Source organism: Microtus ochrogaster, chromosome 6, assembly GCF_000317375.1.
Source record: "Microtus ochrogaster isolate Prairie Vole_2 chromosome 6, MicOch1.0, whole genome shotgun sequence".
NCBI lineage: Eukaryota > Metazoa > Chordata > Mammalia > Rodentia > Cricetidae > Microtus > Microtus ochrogaster.
The window spans coordinates 34173629-34190919 of NC_022013.1; the positions used below are offsets into that span (position 1 = coordinate 34173629).

The following is a 17291-nucleotide window of genomic DNA, read 5'->3' on the forward strand; positions in this document are numbered from 1 at the left end:
ATAATAAATAAAATATTAAAAAAAAGAGACAGATAAAAATAAAAGTTGAACCTTTCTGACTCAGGCCCTGGAAGTCAGGCAGACCCCGCTGAATCTCATGTTGGTTCATAGCACCTGTCTTATTTTAAAATTAATGTGGTGTGTAGAAGGAAGGGCTTTAAAATTAGACTGTCTTGGATTTAAACCTGACCTCTTTACTATTGCAATTTTGGGCAAGTTACTTTTTCTTATTTCTCTCCAAAATTGGACTGGTTCTGACCCTTATGATTAGGCCTCATTTAATTTTTGCTTATTCAACAGGTTCCAAGAATATTTGTCAACGGAACATTTATCGGAGGTGCAATGGACACTCACAGGCTTCACAAAGAAGGAAAATTGCTGCCACTGGTTCATCAATGTAATTTTAAAAAAAAGCAAGAGGAAAGAAGTTGAATGATGTGGTCGCTGTAGCCAGTAAAATGTTAGTTAATGCAATCCCACACTTTGTTTGAGGATGTTTTAAGTGTGTGTTGCCTTCATAAGAATGATGTAAAATAATGAATAAATTCCCTTGGACCCTCATCTTCCTCCTGGCCAGGTTTTGAGCATGAGATGGTTTGTAAAACTGAAAGGATGGAATTCCATTGAAAGTTGTTTATAAGGGATTTATTCATCAATTTATAATGAAGAAAAAGTAAGCACTTGAAATTCTTACTCCCTTTGGTGTTCAGGGATTAATTTACATTCACTAGCTTTCAGGACTGATGTGTGAGTTCTCTAAAATTTAATGTGATGTAGATGTGCAGTAGGTTGTGATACCATGTCTTGACAACCCTTCACGATCATCGGAGACATTAAATATGTAGGACGGAATGAAGTTTATAGTTGGGAAACCAAACTGCTGATGACTTCATAGTTACAGGGATAAGAAAACATGTCTATTGGTGGAAGGCAAAAGGTTTCAATATAGTGAGAATGAACTTTTCGAATAGTCCAGACATGTTACTTCATCATGCTGTCAGTTGGGATGTTCTACGTTTCAGAATGTGTAACAGCTATTGGAATTTGTGTGTGTGTGTGTGTGTGTGTGTGTGTGTGTGTGTGTGTGTGTGTGTGTGGTGGGGAGACGGGGCCAGTCTGTAGCCCAGGCTGACCTCATACTCACATCAGTCCTCATGCCTGTTTTCCAGGCTTGGATTAAATACTGATCCACCATGCCCAGTCTGGAAATGTTTAAGGGAGCCAGGTATTAGATGGAGTTTAGACTAAAAGTCCTTGCTATGGTTCGAATATCCCTCATCCATCACAGACTTCATATGTTACAAACACATATGTCTTGATATGCTATGAGGTGAGACCTTTAAAAAGTGATGAATCAGGAGGGCAGATGGGTTGGTGCTGTACTATAGGTTTAGTTAGCACAGAGGGTGGTTCTTAAGTCTGTCCCCTACCTCTCCACACCTGAGCTCTTGCCCTTCTCCCCTCTTCAGTGTCATGATGCAGCAAGAAAATCCTCACTAGATGCCGGCGCTTTAATCTCAAGCTTCCCAAACTATAAACTATAACAAGCAAAGCTCTTCTGAATTACTTAGTCTCTGGTAGTCCCTCTCAGCAGTACAGTTGGAGGATAAAATCACTTTAATGCTAACTTAATGTTTTCGAACTAGGAATACAGTGTTCGAACAGAATTCATTTCAGATAAACTTAGCAATACTCCTTTAAGGAGTATTATTTTAAGAGTTGAAAATATTTTCAATATTGTCCTAAGCTAGTCATATTTCCAGCCTCTGGTCAGGAATATGAAACAATGCATTTCCTAGTAGATTCCCAGAGTCACAGGGGACAAATTATCAAATGCTGACCTTTTCTCAGAGGACTTCCAGAGTGAGTGCTTCAGCTTTCTGGTGGAGATGGACTAAGAAATCAAGGAGAGTTTTGATGAAGACAGTGGCTTGCTGTCAGTGATGTTTCCTACATGGACTGCAAGCATTTTGGATACCTTGACACAGGGAGAAGTTAGACTGTTCTTCCCTGATAGTTCATGTGATGTTGGTAGGAAAAGAAAATAGCATTATTTTTATTCCTTTGTTTTGCATTATATTATGAGAAGTTTTATATTTTTGCTGTTGTAAAACTCAGAGAGTTGAGGAATTCTGTTATGCATGAGGAAGGTAAAAATTGTCATTGTTGCTTCTGTTAAGCAGATTTAGGTAGGTTAGAGGCAGGTTACTTCAATGCATAGCTATATTGGCCAGGTGATAATATGGTACTTGGCTTTGAAGAACTTTTTGTGGTAATCTGACTCTGGCCCAGGGCCTGAATAGAAGGCAGGTACCTGACCACTGAATTATACAACTAATCCTCAAGTTCTTCCTCGGCTTGTGGAAACAGAACATGAAAGGGACTTGTTCTAAGATAAGCCTTATCAGTAGAAGGTAACAGAATGTCTTATCACTTATGATTTTATTTTATCAAGAAATAAGCGCTTCCAGTACTTATCGAATAAGCGTTTAGAATTTTATTTCCAATGACTTCAAGATTACTTCTTGGGGTGTAGCATTGCTTCAAAAGGAACTGATTTGCAAACGAGAACTCCACTCATCAACAGATACTAGAGGTGAAAGAAGTGACACGCCCCCGACTCGTGGCAGAGTAAGTTTCTTTGCGGAGACTGTAAGGATAAAGGCTCCGCCTCTGAGTATTTGAAATGATGAATGTGAGATCTCTCGGTGGGTAAAAGTACTCGCCCAGCAAGCCTGATGATCTGAGTTCAGTCTCTGGGACCCACAGTGGAAGGAGAGAGATGGCTCCTGAAACTTGTTCTTGACTTGCATCTATGTGGGCTTGCTCTCACATAGATGATGTGCAGGCATGTACTTGACGGTACAAATAGAGATGTAAGAAAATGCTGGGTACAATGTAGAAACACACACACGATATAACGTGTGTGTGTGTTGGGAGGAGGGCGCCACGTGGTATGCATGCATGTCAGGAGGAGGTCAGAACAGCTCTGCAGCTAGTTCTCTCCTTCCACCTCAGTAGGGTGCTGGGGCTAGACCTCCAGTTATCCAGCCTGTGCAACAGGTGCTCTCTACCCACTGACATACTGCTTGGCCTAAAGGATACAATATTTAATTTTATTTTTCTTTTGGGGGTATGGTGCCTAGTGGAAAATAGCACCCAGCATGTGCAAGGTCCCTGGTTTGACCTCCAATACTAACACGTGGGTAGATTCTTTTTGATGTACGGTTTTTTTAAAAAATTTATTTATTTATTAAAGATCTCTGTCTCTTCCCCGCCACCGCCTCCCATTTCCCTCCCCCTCCCCCAATCAAGTCCCCCTCCCTCCTCAACCCGAAGAGCAATCAGGGTTCCCTGCCCTGTGGGAAGTCCAAGGAACCCCCTCCTCCATCCATTTCTAGTAAGGTGAGCATCCAAGCTGCCTAGGCTCCCACAAAGCCATTACGTGCAGTAGGATCAGAGACCCATTGCCATTGTTCTTGAGTTCTCAGTAGTCCTCATTGTCCGCTATGTTCAGCGAGTTCGGCCTCATCTCAGGCCTTTCCAGACCCAGGCCAGCTGGCCTTGGTGAGTTCCCAATAGAACATCCCCATTGTCTCCGAGTGTGGATGCACCCCTTGCGGTCCTGAGTTCCTTGCTCGCGCTCTCTCTCCTCCTGCTCCTGACTTGGACCTTGAGATTTCTGTCCAGTGCTCCAACGTGGGTCTCCGTCTCCTTTCATCGCCTGATGAAGGTCAACATTCAGGAGGATGCCTATATGTTTTTCTTTGGGTTCTTATTTAGCTTCTCTAGGATCACTAACTATAGGCTCAATGTCCTTTGTTTATGGCTAGAAACCAAATATGAGTGAGTACATCCCATGTGTTTTCTATTTCCATCCATTTGTATGCAAAATTCAAGAAGTCCTTGTTTTTATATAAAAATTCTGGAGCAGGGTAGATTTCCAGAGAGTAAGCAAGCCCTGAAGTCAGCAGCTGCCCTAAAGATGACAACCTAGGCCAACACAGAACTTTAATTTGAACTCCTGATGCTGCCTGCTTGGGGGAAGACCAGGACAGGACCACATGTTTGCCATGGTAAAACTGAAGTGAATTTCTTAACTGGTACTTTATTAGAGCAAGGTAAAGAAATGTTCAAGTCCCTGTGACTTAGCAGTTAGGGGACAACTGACTGGAACCTTGGGTCTTTAGGATGCACTGATAAATGGAGGCTAAGTCACCTGGAATGGAGTTCATTATTGAGATATGCAAAGGCTACTCTTAATAATGTGTGGGTTTCTTCTGGACCCCTCAGGGTTTTCTAAGTTCCTTACTTGCCTAGCCAAGATAGTAGGGGATTGGGGAAGACTCAGGCTTCAAACGTTGCTTTTTGAGGGTCTTGTTCTGTTGCCCAGTCTGACCTTAAATGTGTGAGATTACAGGTGAATACACCATGCAGGCTTTCGATGTCTGTAACACTGACTCTCACACTCTTCTCCATATCATGTGGCCTTAAAAAGGGTAATATGAACCTAAAGCAAAACCCAGTTTCAGAAAGTAAGGTGTTTGTACCAAGCTGAAAGACCCAAGTCTGATGGCAGGAACCCACATCCTGTGCTGTAACTTGCACTACCCCGTCCCCACATACACTTATACACTAATGATTAAAAATGTTTGCTCTTTGATGAAAATCAATTGTCTTGATCCTTTGATGGGACGTGCTTGGAAAAGAATCTGCAACTACATATACCTTATGCACATGCAGCTAGAGAAAATAGGACAATATTAATTATGGAAAGTCAATTTTTTTTTATCTTTTGAATTGTAACAGATTACTTCCGGGTTTTACAAATAAGGCATATTATAACCTTAAGATTAATGCTTTTTAAACGGATAAAAAGACAGTTATTTGATATGCATAAAATTTATTTGGTACACCTATCAATTTCTACAATAAACTGGTGACAACAGTTCTTGTAGTACCCACTCACTCCACACCCGAAATAACTTATTTAAGCATCACTCGTCTGAAAATCCAAAGTTTTAAAAAGCTGCAGAATTGGAAACTTGAGAGAGCTAACATAACACCACGTGGAAAGTTCCATATCAGACCAACTGACAAATCACAGTCAAATGCAAGTACATGAAGACAAATTTGCTTTCATATGATATATATGAGGTTCACATAGAATATCCCATATGAAAATAATTCCAATATTTGAAAAAAGAATCCTAACATACTTGTGGTCCCAACCATTTCAGGTAAGAAATAACTTGTATGCAAAAGATTATTTTGCAAGGTTTGAAGGAAAGTCCAAGTTTGAAGGATACTCAGTGTGGGTGAAAACTTATCATGAAATAAGTGTAAGAAATGAAGCATTCATCCATTCCTCATTAGAAAACAGCAAAGTCACATTGTTTCACATTATTTACACTGCAAACCTGGAAGACTTGACAGCATCAGTTAATCACACGTCCTAGGAAAGGCCTGTTTGCACTCTATGCTCCTTTCCTTAAAAATAAGTTAGTTACATACCAGCTTAATACGTCTTTAAGCACCAGCATGACAGTTTAAAGCACTTGTTCAGTTTCAGAAGATATTCCTGCTTTGAAAGGCAAAGTGAACACAAAATGTGAACTCAATGAAACAAGTCACTGGCCTGACAGTTTTATTACAAGAGTCTCAATGTTTTAATTCTATATTCATTCCTCTAGATGAGTTTGCTCAAAGGCTTGAACCAAAATATTTGTCTTTTGCCTCAAAAATTTCCCTTAAAAAGCAGTTCTTTTTGGAACTCAACATCTGTACTTCTCATTCAGTGTTAAATATGCAACATGGGTCCTTGGAGGTCATGTTATGTCAGGAAGTCCAGCTTCTGGATAACTGGTTATACAAAACAAAAAACCTTAAGTAACCACAAATATACTAATGGTGCAGTCATGTTTTACCACACATCAATCAGCACAGCCAGATTATTCTTTGCATGTCTAAATTGTTAATGTTCAATCAGGTTTAATACCTAACCATTCATTACATTATATTAAAAGCCCTAGAAGACCCTGTAAGTTCTACTCTTCGGAAACATTAGGACACTATTAAGGCATTATTGATTAACAGACTCTAAAGAAACTAGTATGTCTGGAAAGGAGAGCTAGTCACATTTTAAGGCAGTCGAAAGAGTCATTTTTTTTCCACGTTAAGGCTCTTATATAACTATAATTTATTTCTTGCAGACACTATTCTGGATACCTGAAAGATTCATCAATTGGCCAATTATTGAAATGAATGATATTCTAATAAAACAAATGGATAGTTTAGAAACAGAGAGTAACACTCCTGCTCTAGTTCTTTTAAATACAACTTCATACATCTTATTCCTTTGGAGAATTCTCCATTATTAAGTTTGCAATAAAAAAATTATAACTCAAATAAATTACAAAGCTATTTGGCCAACGGTGCCAAATATAGAGTCTATATTTAGAACAGTGAAACAAGAACTATTTTATTAGTATTCATTCATTCATATTAGTATTCATTCATTTTATTAGAATGAAATCTAATTCAGTCATACTGGGGTTCAAGTTTATGTTTCAAACAATGCCGAAACAGTCACTTAGACACAAATTTCAATGCAAGGTTTTCACCGATATAATTTACCACTTACATGTGGTAAACAGGATGTTAACCCATTCAGCACTTTTAATAATACAAACATATAGTAAAGTGAAATTAGCAGAAATAAATTTAGTTTCTTTTTTTTCAAATCCAGATTCTGCTAACTTATAAAAAGTATAGAAGTTCAAACATTTTAAAATTAAATTTCACTTGTGTTCATAAAGTTAAGATGCTTAAAGGCAGGGATAGATAAAGTAGAAAGACAAAACTATCTCTAGGATCAGAAATAGCTTTTGTATATCTTCATTTTATTTACAAATGCTTACTGGAAACAATCACAATTCAGGAATAGGATATTGCAGATTTTCCTTTCCATTTTCTAATATACCTTATTTTAAGGATTTAGGAAAAGTGTGCCATTTGTTATTTTACTCAGACAGTACATTTAACAACATTATTAGTCTTTTATATGAAAAAATATCTTAGAATTGACTTTAAAGTTCACAGTGATTTTATTTTAAAATGCAAATAGTTACCAAATAGAAAGATATGAATGCCAATATACATCATCATAAGGCTTTTTATATTGTAAGCTCAGTGTATGTGTGTGCATGGACACTCAGGTGGACACTTTGTAGACTTGGAGTCTATAATGATGGAAAAACAGGATGTAAGCCTCACTTTCTGAAACTGTCAATTATTAGATTCCTCATATAGTACAACACTTCTCTTTTTAATGTTTATCAATAATCACAAACAGATTCTGAGTAACTGATCTTACTGAATGGCCATAAAATTTCTGGAATACCTATAAAGGTAATCTCTCTCTTGATTTAGGGAGATAATGTATCAATGCAGGTATTACTTTAGTAATTTGGAAAGGTACTTTATTATTATTTTGTATTTATTTTTATTTTTTATGTGTATTGGTGTTTTGCCTGCATGTATGTCTGTGTGATGATTTAAGATCACCCAAACTGGAGTCACAGACAGTTGTGAACTGCCACGTGGGTGCTGAAAATTTGAACCCAGGTCCTCTGGAAGAGCAGTCAGTGGTCTTAACCACTGAGCAATCTGTCTAATCCTGAAAATTATGTTCTTAAATTTATATAAAATGAAAAACAACCTGCAAGAGATTTACCCTAAGCCTGAATGTGGATGACTTTCTGGTCATGCAGTTTATTACCCAGTTGAATCAAACTGAAAAAAAGACAAAAATGTGAAAAGACTTGCCAAGGAGAAAAACAGACCTGAAATAATCTTTCATGAAATACGAGATTAGCAAGAATCAGGAAAACAAAGTCAATTCAGAGTTAATACTGGCTCATTTCACCGCAGCACCCATCGTCTTTTCTGACATTTCCTTATGGCTGAATGACATTTCTCCAAGAAGACAATTTGTACCTTAACAAAACCAACCTAATCCAAGACTAGATTTTCCATTCTGAGTTACTGTTAACAGAAGCTCATCACACAGTCACCAGATCTGTTGCAGTATCTTAGTTTCCCACTTTTCCACACACATGCAACATTACAAATGCCATTGCATGCACGTGATCAGAGAATAGCTTGCAGGAACTATTTCTCTCCTCTTACCATGTAGGGTCCAGGAACTGAGCACAATTTGTTAGGCTTGGTGGCAAGTGTTTTTACCCATGAAGACATCTTGCCAGTCCCGTGACAATATATTTAAGTCACACACACATACACCCACACACCCAACAACAACAACAAAAAACAAAACTCCAAGAACTTACAACGATTTAGCCTTCATTTCCTGCTTAGATGGTTCTTAATAGTTATATTCTCAAATTTATACTGCTTTGATTTTTTTCAAAATCTAGAAAAGTGAGAACAACCCATCCAACAGTGTTTTGTCAGTTGCAGACTTGTTACTCAAATAAGCAAGTGCCTGTCAGTAACAGCACAGTGGTATGTTAATTTTGAGCTTTGCTTCCATTCTTTCTTGAAGTATATTTCTTCTTTCACTTTAATCAGAGAATAGTGACATCTTAGTGTTTGTAATTAAAAATTATATTGAACTTGTATTGAAAGGCCTTCTTTCTGGTTTCAATTTTAGGTAAATATTAAGCTGCTGGTTCTTCTACGATCTAAGAATAAGATACGTTAATTTGTAGAAGAGCCAAATTTTAACACCTATGTTAAACTGTTGTCTCTAAGGACACAGCACTTGAAAAGAAACAAGAGGCTGCAAAGGGCGAAGTAAATTCTACTCGCTAGCATACTCCTCACACTCTTAAACCATTCACTACTAGTTTTTATTAAGTGCAATTCTACTAATAGAAAACGGTGAGACGAAAAGATTGGTGTTTTGTTTTACTAATAACAACTAAATCCTGTAAATATTTACATAGTATTTAGGAAATAAAGTTTATTTTTCTTAAGATTGTTTTTTAAAGCAGTATTTTTCATACTATTTACTTAAGAGTAACCCTTAATTAATGGTAATTTGGAAAATAAAACTTGTTTACCACTTGAGTATATCCTATGCTTTATGAGGTAAATCCTTTCTATGGGGCTATATTACATAGCAACATAGGCTGTTAAGACATAATTGTGTTTGAGTTATTCCAAATTAAAAAAAAAACATATGCTCACAATTTCCTAAAGCAATTATGCATATCATCAATTCCTAATGTCTGAATAAAGTTTTGCATAATTCTACCGTATCTCTTATTAAAGCAATGTGCTCCCATGTAGGAGAAAGAAAAGGCTAGAATGGTAACTAGAGTGGCAAAGCCTTCTTAGGCCACCTGTCTCCAAAATCATCCAGCCTTATGCTCGGGATGGTGGCATATGTCTATAATCCAACACTTGGGAGGTGGAAGCAGAAGAACCTCTGTGAGTTTGAGACTAGCCTGATCTACATAGCTCTAGGACAGCAGAAAAAAAAGTTACTTAAGATATTTTTCCAGTCTGAATTTTTGTGATTTGAAGATGGGAAAGATTTGAAGCTTTCAGTGGGGTCTTCTTTTGTTTTCTGTTTTTCTTTCTTAATTTTTTTTTTTTTTTTGGGAGAGGGTCTCACTACTTATACCTGTCCAAACCTCCCAGTACTAGGAATAAGGCTTGTGCCACCACACCTGGCTCCTGTCTTCAATCTTAACCTATTTAATTAGGCCTACCTAAATACTGTAAAAGGGTCACCTCTAATCTGAATTCCCTGATGGATTAAATATTTGCTCCTAGACATATTCTGCTTGCCTAAAAGCACTATCCAAATAGCACAGAAACAAAAGAAGCATTTATATAATAATCCATGTAACATTTAATAATAAGTTAGATCCTATTAAAACTAGATCCTGGGTTTAAAGAAGTCAATAGCTCTCATGTAATTCTTAGAGTTTTTCTTAAATTCAGTTTGAATATGAAACTTTAATGTATCAAAAGTAAAGATGTGAAATTCCCCATGTGACCAGGGTTAAAGCCAGAACAACATCAGAAGCCATGGTGTTTAGAGTGGAAGGTAATACTTACTATCTTTGCTAACCACACTGTAGAACTGTTACTGGCTTGAAAAAATACCTACAGGGGGTGGGAGGCTGGCAGAGAAAGAAAGAACAGCTACATATTCAACCTCACTAATATAGGAAATCTATCGGAAGGGAACATTTTCCGGTTTTTAGAGCCTAATTTTCTTAGGAAAAAGAAGAACATGTATACACAAATTTTCACAATAGCAAAGACACTTCCCTCCCAAAATAAAAAACTTTACCCTCTAAATAATAAGGTTATGTAACCTACACTTTCTAGTTTTGAGTTTTCATATAAAGTGAGAGGGCTTTATAAGCCCCCAGTAAACCTTCAATATTTAAAGAATACATAAAAAAATTAAAGTTTTAGTATAAACTACCTTACAGCCTTTCAATAGGCCACTTTCATGCTAAACCTCCCAATGAAAATGTGAGTGCTCAATTAAAGAATGCATGTTAGTATGGCAAAAAAGAAATTTAAGTTACACAAAACATGTTTTTAGATTTCCTGCACAGACTGACTGGTTGATAGCTGCCTACTCTAAAATTGCCTTTGAACTTGAAGGATCTAGCTTGCTTTATTATTTCTATACTTTCTATAATTTCTATATTTCTATCCAATAAGAAATAAGACACAAGATGAGTAGTGGACACAAATAGAAAAGACTACAGATAAAATTAATATTAGAAAAATATAAAAAGTAGTTCAAGGTATTTTAGAGGTATGGGAAGAGTTTAACAGTTGAGATTTTAATTGTTATACTACCAGGATTATGGATGGGGGGACTTAAACATGGAAACATTTTGTTTCCATAAAAAAGATGAAAATAGGAAAGTGTTAAGTATGAGACACTATTGATGCTCAGAGGGAATCCTTAAGTGTGTCTTCACTTACGGCAGTAAATACAAGGACACAATCAAATTCCTCCGTTTACACAAACTCAACAAGTCCCTTAGGGATGGCCATCATGTTCTGACCAAATGGCAACAAAGTCTAGCAAGTACAAACAAAACACCTGAAATAAAACACCCTTTTCATTGATAAGACAGCTGTTGTTCATATGATCTTAGAAAATTCTGGATTTTAAAACTCATTCATAATTTAGTTGTACCAAGTGTCTTAGTATTTTTTTAAACCCGTTTGTATAAAGTTTACCCTGTGAGGTTCATTTCCATCACAGTCACATGGTCTAGTGCACTTCAGAGTATTTGGACATTATAAAAACTGTCCATTTCCAATGAAAACATTTAAGAAAGCAAGCACTTCTCAAACAGTGACATGTGAGGCTACTTACACTTTTGCATCTTAGCTGCTGAAAGTACAAATGAGTGATTCACTGGAGCAAAACACGACGATTTTACAGTGTCTATTAAAAAGAAGTTCTCTATAAAGAAAGCTACAGTATCCTGAAGACTTCTCAAGAGCTACTGAGTACATGCACCTTTGGGTTCAACATGATCTTCCTTCCTTCCTTCCCTCTTTTCCTGCTCTTGGCAAAGTCCATTTCCGTCACACACACACCGATGACACTGCTCACTACTGCATTTAGCTGGGAAGTAGCTGTAACTTTTCCGTGAAGCCCACTACAGCAGTGAACCCCTCAGGTCATTCTGGTACCTATGGTTAAATTACATCCAATGTAAAATTTCGAATTACATCTAGAGACGAAGTATCAAAGCCGCACATATCCAACATGCCTCTATCGTCTGGGTCTGCGATGGTAAAACCATTTGATGTCATCCCACAAACAATCAATTTAGCAGGAATATCCATTTTCTGTATGGAAAATAGAGGGAAAAGCAAATACATATATAATTATATGCAAGAAAAACAAAAAATTAAGATCTTCTTTTGTCAGGCTGGTCTAGAACTCCACCCTACCAAATTCTGAGATTGCAGTATGCACCACCAAGTCCAGTTTACAATTTTGATATATACAATAAATCTTACCCTCCAGAACTATAGTTCTGCCCCATTCTCTCTCTGACTCTCTGCTCCGTCTCCCATCTGTTTCTCTCTCTTCTTCCTACCAATCCTTTGTGCTATGGATCAAACCAGGACCTTGAGTATAATAGATAAGCTTTCTACTACTGAGCTATAATCCCAGTCTCTTGATATGTAGTTAAGATCACAATAACTAATTATTAAGAAAGAATCAATGAAGGTTCATTTTTATAACAAACATGAAAAAAATATATTTAAAGACTTGATAAACTTTCCTTGAGAGAGGATTTCACATAGCCCATGCTGATCGCAAACTTGGTATATAGCTGAGGATGACCCTTCTCTCTCTATCTTCCAAATGCTATGACTATAGGCATGTATCACCATCCCAAGTTTTATGCAGTACTAGGGATTGAGCTTTCATGTATGGTAGACTTTACCAATGGAGATACATATCCAGCCCTTACTTATGTAATGTGACGAGATCTCACTATATATGTAGCACAGGCTAGTCTTGAACTCCTTATATAGCTTAGACTGGCCTCAAATCAAAGACCTTCTTGCCTCAGACTCTTTTGTTTAAAGACTTTATTTTTAATGTGTATATGTGTGATGCAGGTGGTTGCAGATGCATTAGATCTCTTAGACCTGGAGTTATTGGCAGTTATGAATCCCCCAATTAGGTGTAGAGAAATGAATTCAGATTCTCTGCAAGTGCAGTGTGTGCTCTTAGCTACTGAGTCACCTCTCTAGTCCCTTGCCTTCATCTCTTGAGTACTAGGATTATATGCTTAGTCACCACGCCCAGTTCTGATGATAAATTTGTTTTGGACACAAGGTAAAACTGTTGTACCAACTCTAAGATGTATGAACTATTATCTACTATGACATTTTATCAGCTAACTAATTTGTGCAGAATCCAGTTAGAAGAGACTTAGGACTTATATTTATGTTGTTAAATATTTATTGAAGATGTGTTACAATTGATTTTGCTGTGGAATATTTGTTTAATGATGCAAAGATGTGTTGCATTATTTTATGTTGCATTTAACTCTGTGAAGCTGTGTTACTTTGTCTGCCTAAAACACCTGATTCATCTAATAAAGAGCTAAATGGCCTGTAGCTAGGCAGAAGAGAGAAACAGGAGGGCTGGCAGGCAGAGAGAATAAATTGGAGGAGAAATCAGGAAAGAGAAGATCAGGGAGCAAAAGGAGGAGAGGAAGACTCCAGGGGCCAGTCACCCAGCTACACAGCAAGCCACAGAGTAAGAAGTAAAGAAAGGTAAATAATATATAGTAAGGTAAAAGCCCAGAGGCAAAAGATAGACAGGTTAATTTAAGAAAAGCTGGCTAGAAATAAGCCAAGCTAAGGCCAGGCATTCATAGGAAACACTATGCCTGTGTGATTATGGAGCAGCTGGGTGGCAGACCCCCCCCCCCAAAAGAGTAAAACAACCAATAACATATCCAAAGTGCTTTTAAGTGCAAATACTATTTCTTACGTTATGGCACTCAAAAGCAAAGCACTCATGGGAAACCAGAAGCCTATCGGTGGGGTTTGACTCAGCAGATGTCTGATGGGGTCGGCGATTTACATTTCTAACATGAACACCGAAGCTTGTGGGAAAATTATGTTTGAGAACCAGTGTTTTTCACAGCAAGTTCTGCTTATCCTTCTAGCCATGTGAGCCACATGTTCATGCTCAATAGCCTAGTGACCAATGTCCAAAAAGGACGCAATAGTAACAGAACATTTTTGTCAAGGAGAATATCAATACAGATATATCCATGAAATTTAGAAGACAGACTGAAAAACGTACTGTAACTTTATGCAGTTCTTTAAACTTACAAATGATAATTTAATTTTTCAAGGAATGCAACGTATCATCAACAATATTAGCTGCGGTCAGATACTTACTTGGTCATCTCAAAGCTGCTGGCAAAGGGCATTCTTACTACTATTTAGCACTGGAACTGGGTGATGTATGTGTAGTCCCTACCTTTTTACTTTACTGCTGAGCCCATCTGCCACTGGCTTTCCTACACAAATGAAGAAAACGTAGTCAAAGGGAAGGAAGTACTGTCTGGTGTGCACAGGTTTGTGCTTTACCTTTCGGTACTCCCTCAGGGCAACAGCAGGAGGCACCTTTCCTGCATAGGTCTCATTATCAGTGAAGACAATGAAGACGTCGGCAGCTGTGTTTGTCTTCTGGGCCCAGATCATTGGAAGAGAGCAATCGGTGCTACCTGCTGGGACCTATCTCAGGGAAAGAAAGACAGTAAAATAAAAGTACCTCAATGTCTATCACATGTCTCAAATGAATACATAGAAGCTCTAATTTTTAGAGCACCATTTTATGTAAAACCAGTATCAAGGCTTCGCCACGCCTGCACATAGATATTTTTGGTTGTGCTTGCTATGGGAAGTTAGAACAATTCCTTCCTACAGATATTATGCATACCCCAAGTAAAAAAAATACAGGCCATATAAATAAAACAGTATCTTACTTTAGTCATAGCTGTTAAAACCTGCTGCAAGGTCATGTCTGTAGTCACAGGAAAAGGTACCACATCACAGGCAAAAGCAACTACTGAAGACTCTTTTTCCGTTCGTGTGACCAGCTGTAAAATGCAATAGTAACACTTTTCAGCATACTGACATAATTACAGTCTCTTAAAGGCTTATAAAACTTTATCTCTGAAAGAAACACTATGGGGCTTATTATTCCTGAACTTGAATATTTGTGTTTCAGAATACAGAGTCACAGCACTGTTGATGTCTGGTGAGATGGCTCAGTGGGCACCGCTAGCTGTCGACAATCAGAATTTAGTCACTGGAATTCACGTGGTGGAAGGACAGAATGACTCCTGTGAGTTATACTCTGAGGGTCCCTCTCCCCAGGGGCCAATGCAATCCATACATGAAAACAAATAAAAAGTATGACTCAAAAACTCTCTGAGAAACTGATATTTACAGCACCCTCTGAGGCGAATAAACAAACATAAGCTTCTCATTTTACTAAGTTAGGAATAAAGGCACAGAAGTGAAGGGGGCTTCCTTGCCACGTGGTGATGGAAGCATGATTGAGAACTGAACTAGTACCCGTCACTAGTTTGCGCTTTTAAACATGTTTTCCTCCCTTCCTCCCTCTCTTCCTTCCTCATTGCCCCCACCCTTTCTGTGTGTAGCCTTGGCAGTCTGGGAACTCGCTCCCTGGACCAGGCTGGCCTCAAACTCACAGAGATCTGCCTGCCTCTGCCAAAATCTCTGGGATTAAAGGCGTGCCCTGCTAAACATAGTTTTTTCTAATTATCATCTACTTTTGCAAATACTAGTAACCTTTAATCTTGCTATAAAATTTGGCAGCTCAATTCTGACTGTTCCTTACACATGCATCCTCAGTATAACTGAAACGTTGTCTTTAGATATAAAATGGTAAACATTATATAAATGGACTGACAAAATAAGTGAAAAACAACTCTTTTTTTGGTTCTGTTTTTGTTTTATTTTATGTGCACTGGTGTTTTGTCTGAATGTATATCTGTTGTGAGGGTGTCTGATTCCTTGGTACTGTAGTTACAGACAATTGTGAGCTGCTACCTGGATGCTGGGAATTGAACTTGGATCCTTTGGAAATGTAGCCAGTGCTCTTAAGTGCTAAGCCATCTCTCCAGCTCTGAAAAACTAATTCTTGATGATGTTTACCTTTACAGTTTTACTTTAAACACATTTTGGGGGTGGGAAAGCTAAATTGTTTTGGGAGTCTTACCATGCACATTGCTGCAGCAACAGTACTAGCAGTGAGTATACTCCCCAAAACTCTCTGGTTCATAGAGGCACTGACATCAACAGCCAGCAGGAAACGCTTCCCAGTTGGCTCAACCATCTAAAAGGCAAACAAAATAGTCACAACAAAGGCAGATTTAAGCTGGAAAAAAAAATTGTATTTCTTCATTTTCCATTCAAAAGGCTCCCAGAGGAAAGGCCTGGTTTTTTGATATGTAAGTTAAATGCCTATTATTTTTAAAACTCCACCTCTTATTAACTGGTAAAACGAAGAAAACAATGTAACCCATTTAATTTTACTTAAAGAAGCTATGGTCCTAGTTTGAAAGACTTTTCTCAATGAAGTAACATGGAAACATCTAAGATTTATTTACTTTTTTTAATGTGGAAAAAGATAAATAACATTATAAACAATAATGTTTAGCCATTTTTAAGGGCATAATTGCGTGGCATTAAGTCTATATTTACAGCTTACAAGCACTGCCTCTATTTCTAGATACTCTTACTATCACAATAGAAATGTTATCCGATTAAGCAGCAACTTTAAGCTGATGCATTCACCTTGAGCAGCCTTGCACCTTCCAGGCCTTTTCTGGCTCTACAGTGTGTAGTGTGCTTCAGAAAGTGAAATACCTGGGCACCTTTTGGTTCCTTGAATAATGCTGGGATGAACACTCGATACAAATACAAGGTCAAATACCTCTTTTTGGTCTTCCGGGTCTCTGTCTCTCTGTCTCTGTCTCTGTCTGTCTGTCTGTCTGTCTGTCTGTCTCTCTCTCTCTCTCTCTCTCTCGACTGGGTCTCTCTATGCAGTTTTGGCTGTCCTGGGACTTGCTCCATAGATCAGGCCATTCCCGAGGTAACTTCATATTAGAAAAGAAAGAGCAAAAGTACGCTTGCACATCCTGACCATCTGTCAGGATGGAATGGGTCTACTTGTATAAGCCATCTTAATGTCAAAAGAATCGAGTAATCACGTCCTGAGTCAGAATGTGTAGCGACACTTATCAACCATTCTGAGCAATGTCCAAACTCTCTGACAAGGTAGAGATAGGCTCACATTTTTGAGCCTCCACAATCCAGAAAATTTTGAAATAAAAAATTTTTAACTTATAGTTCTCATTTGCATTTTGAAAACCTAATTATCAAGACTGATGAGACTCAGCTCCTGATTAGCAATTGAATTTAAAAAGAATATTAAGTTGAAGGAACCCACAGAAATACAAATTCTCAAATTCAGTAAATTATCAATATGACCTTAAAATATATTAAAATGATCTTGGGATAAATAGCTGTTATTCAGAGTAACAAGAATTTACTCATAAACTTACAACATCAGTTTTGCAGTCAGCTTCATACCAATTAAGAAAAACCCATGCATATATACTTTACACTAGATAAACTATTAATATTATTATTAAAATGTGTTTTTACAAAATATATTAATCCACAAGTATTTTTTTTTTTTTTTT

General features: G+C 37.6%; 2 protein-coding genes across 3 annotated transcripts in view; one reads left to right on the forward strand and one right to left on the reverse strand.

Moving 5' to 3' along the window:
- The window catches only part of Glrx2 (glutaredoxin 2), a 10563-nt gene extending 10004 nt beyond the window's left edge, over window positions 1-559 (forward strand). Inside the window, exon 4 of one of the 2 annotated variants that reach the window (XM_005348463.3) lies at window positions 301-474. In XM_005348463.3, the coding sequence (XP_005348520.1) occupies window positions 301-432 (132 nt within the window). In that variant the 3' untranslated portion in view covers window positions 433-474. Of the gene's footprint in view, window positions 1-300 lie in introns of both variants that reach the window. The other variant, XM_005348462.3, reaches the window with a different exon arrangement.
- A 4324-nt stretch (window positions 560-4883) lies between these two features.
- The window catches only part of Trove2 (TROVE domain family member 2), a 25447-nt gene continuing 13039 nt past the window's right edge, over window positions 4884-17291 (reverse strand). Inside the window, exons 6-9 of the mRNA XM_005348465.3 lie at window positions 15803-15919; window positions 14541-14654; window positions 14143-14289; window positions 4884-11865 (exon numbers count right to left, since the gene is read on the reverse strand). Of these exons, the coding sequence (XP_005348522.1) occupies window positions 11713-11865; window positions 14143-14289; window positions 14541-14654; window positions 15803-15919 (531 nt within the window). The 3' untranslated portion in view covers window positions 4884-11712. The remainder of the gene's footprint in view (window positions 11866-14142; window positions 14290-14540; window positions 14655-15802; window positions 15920-17291) is intronic.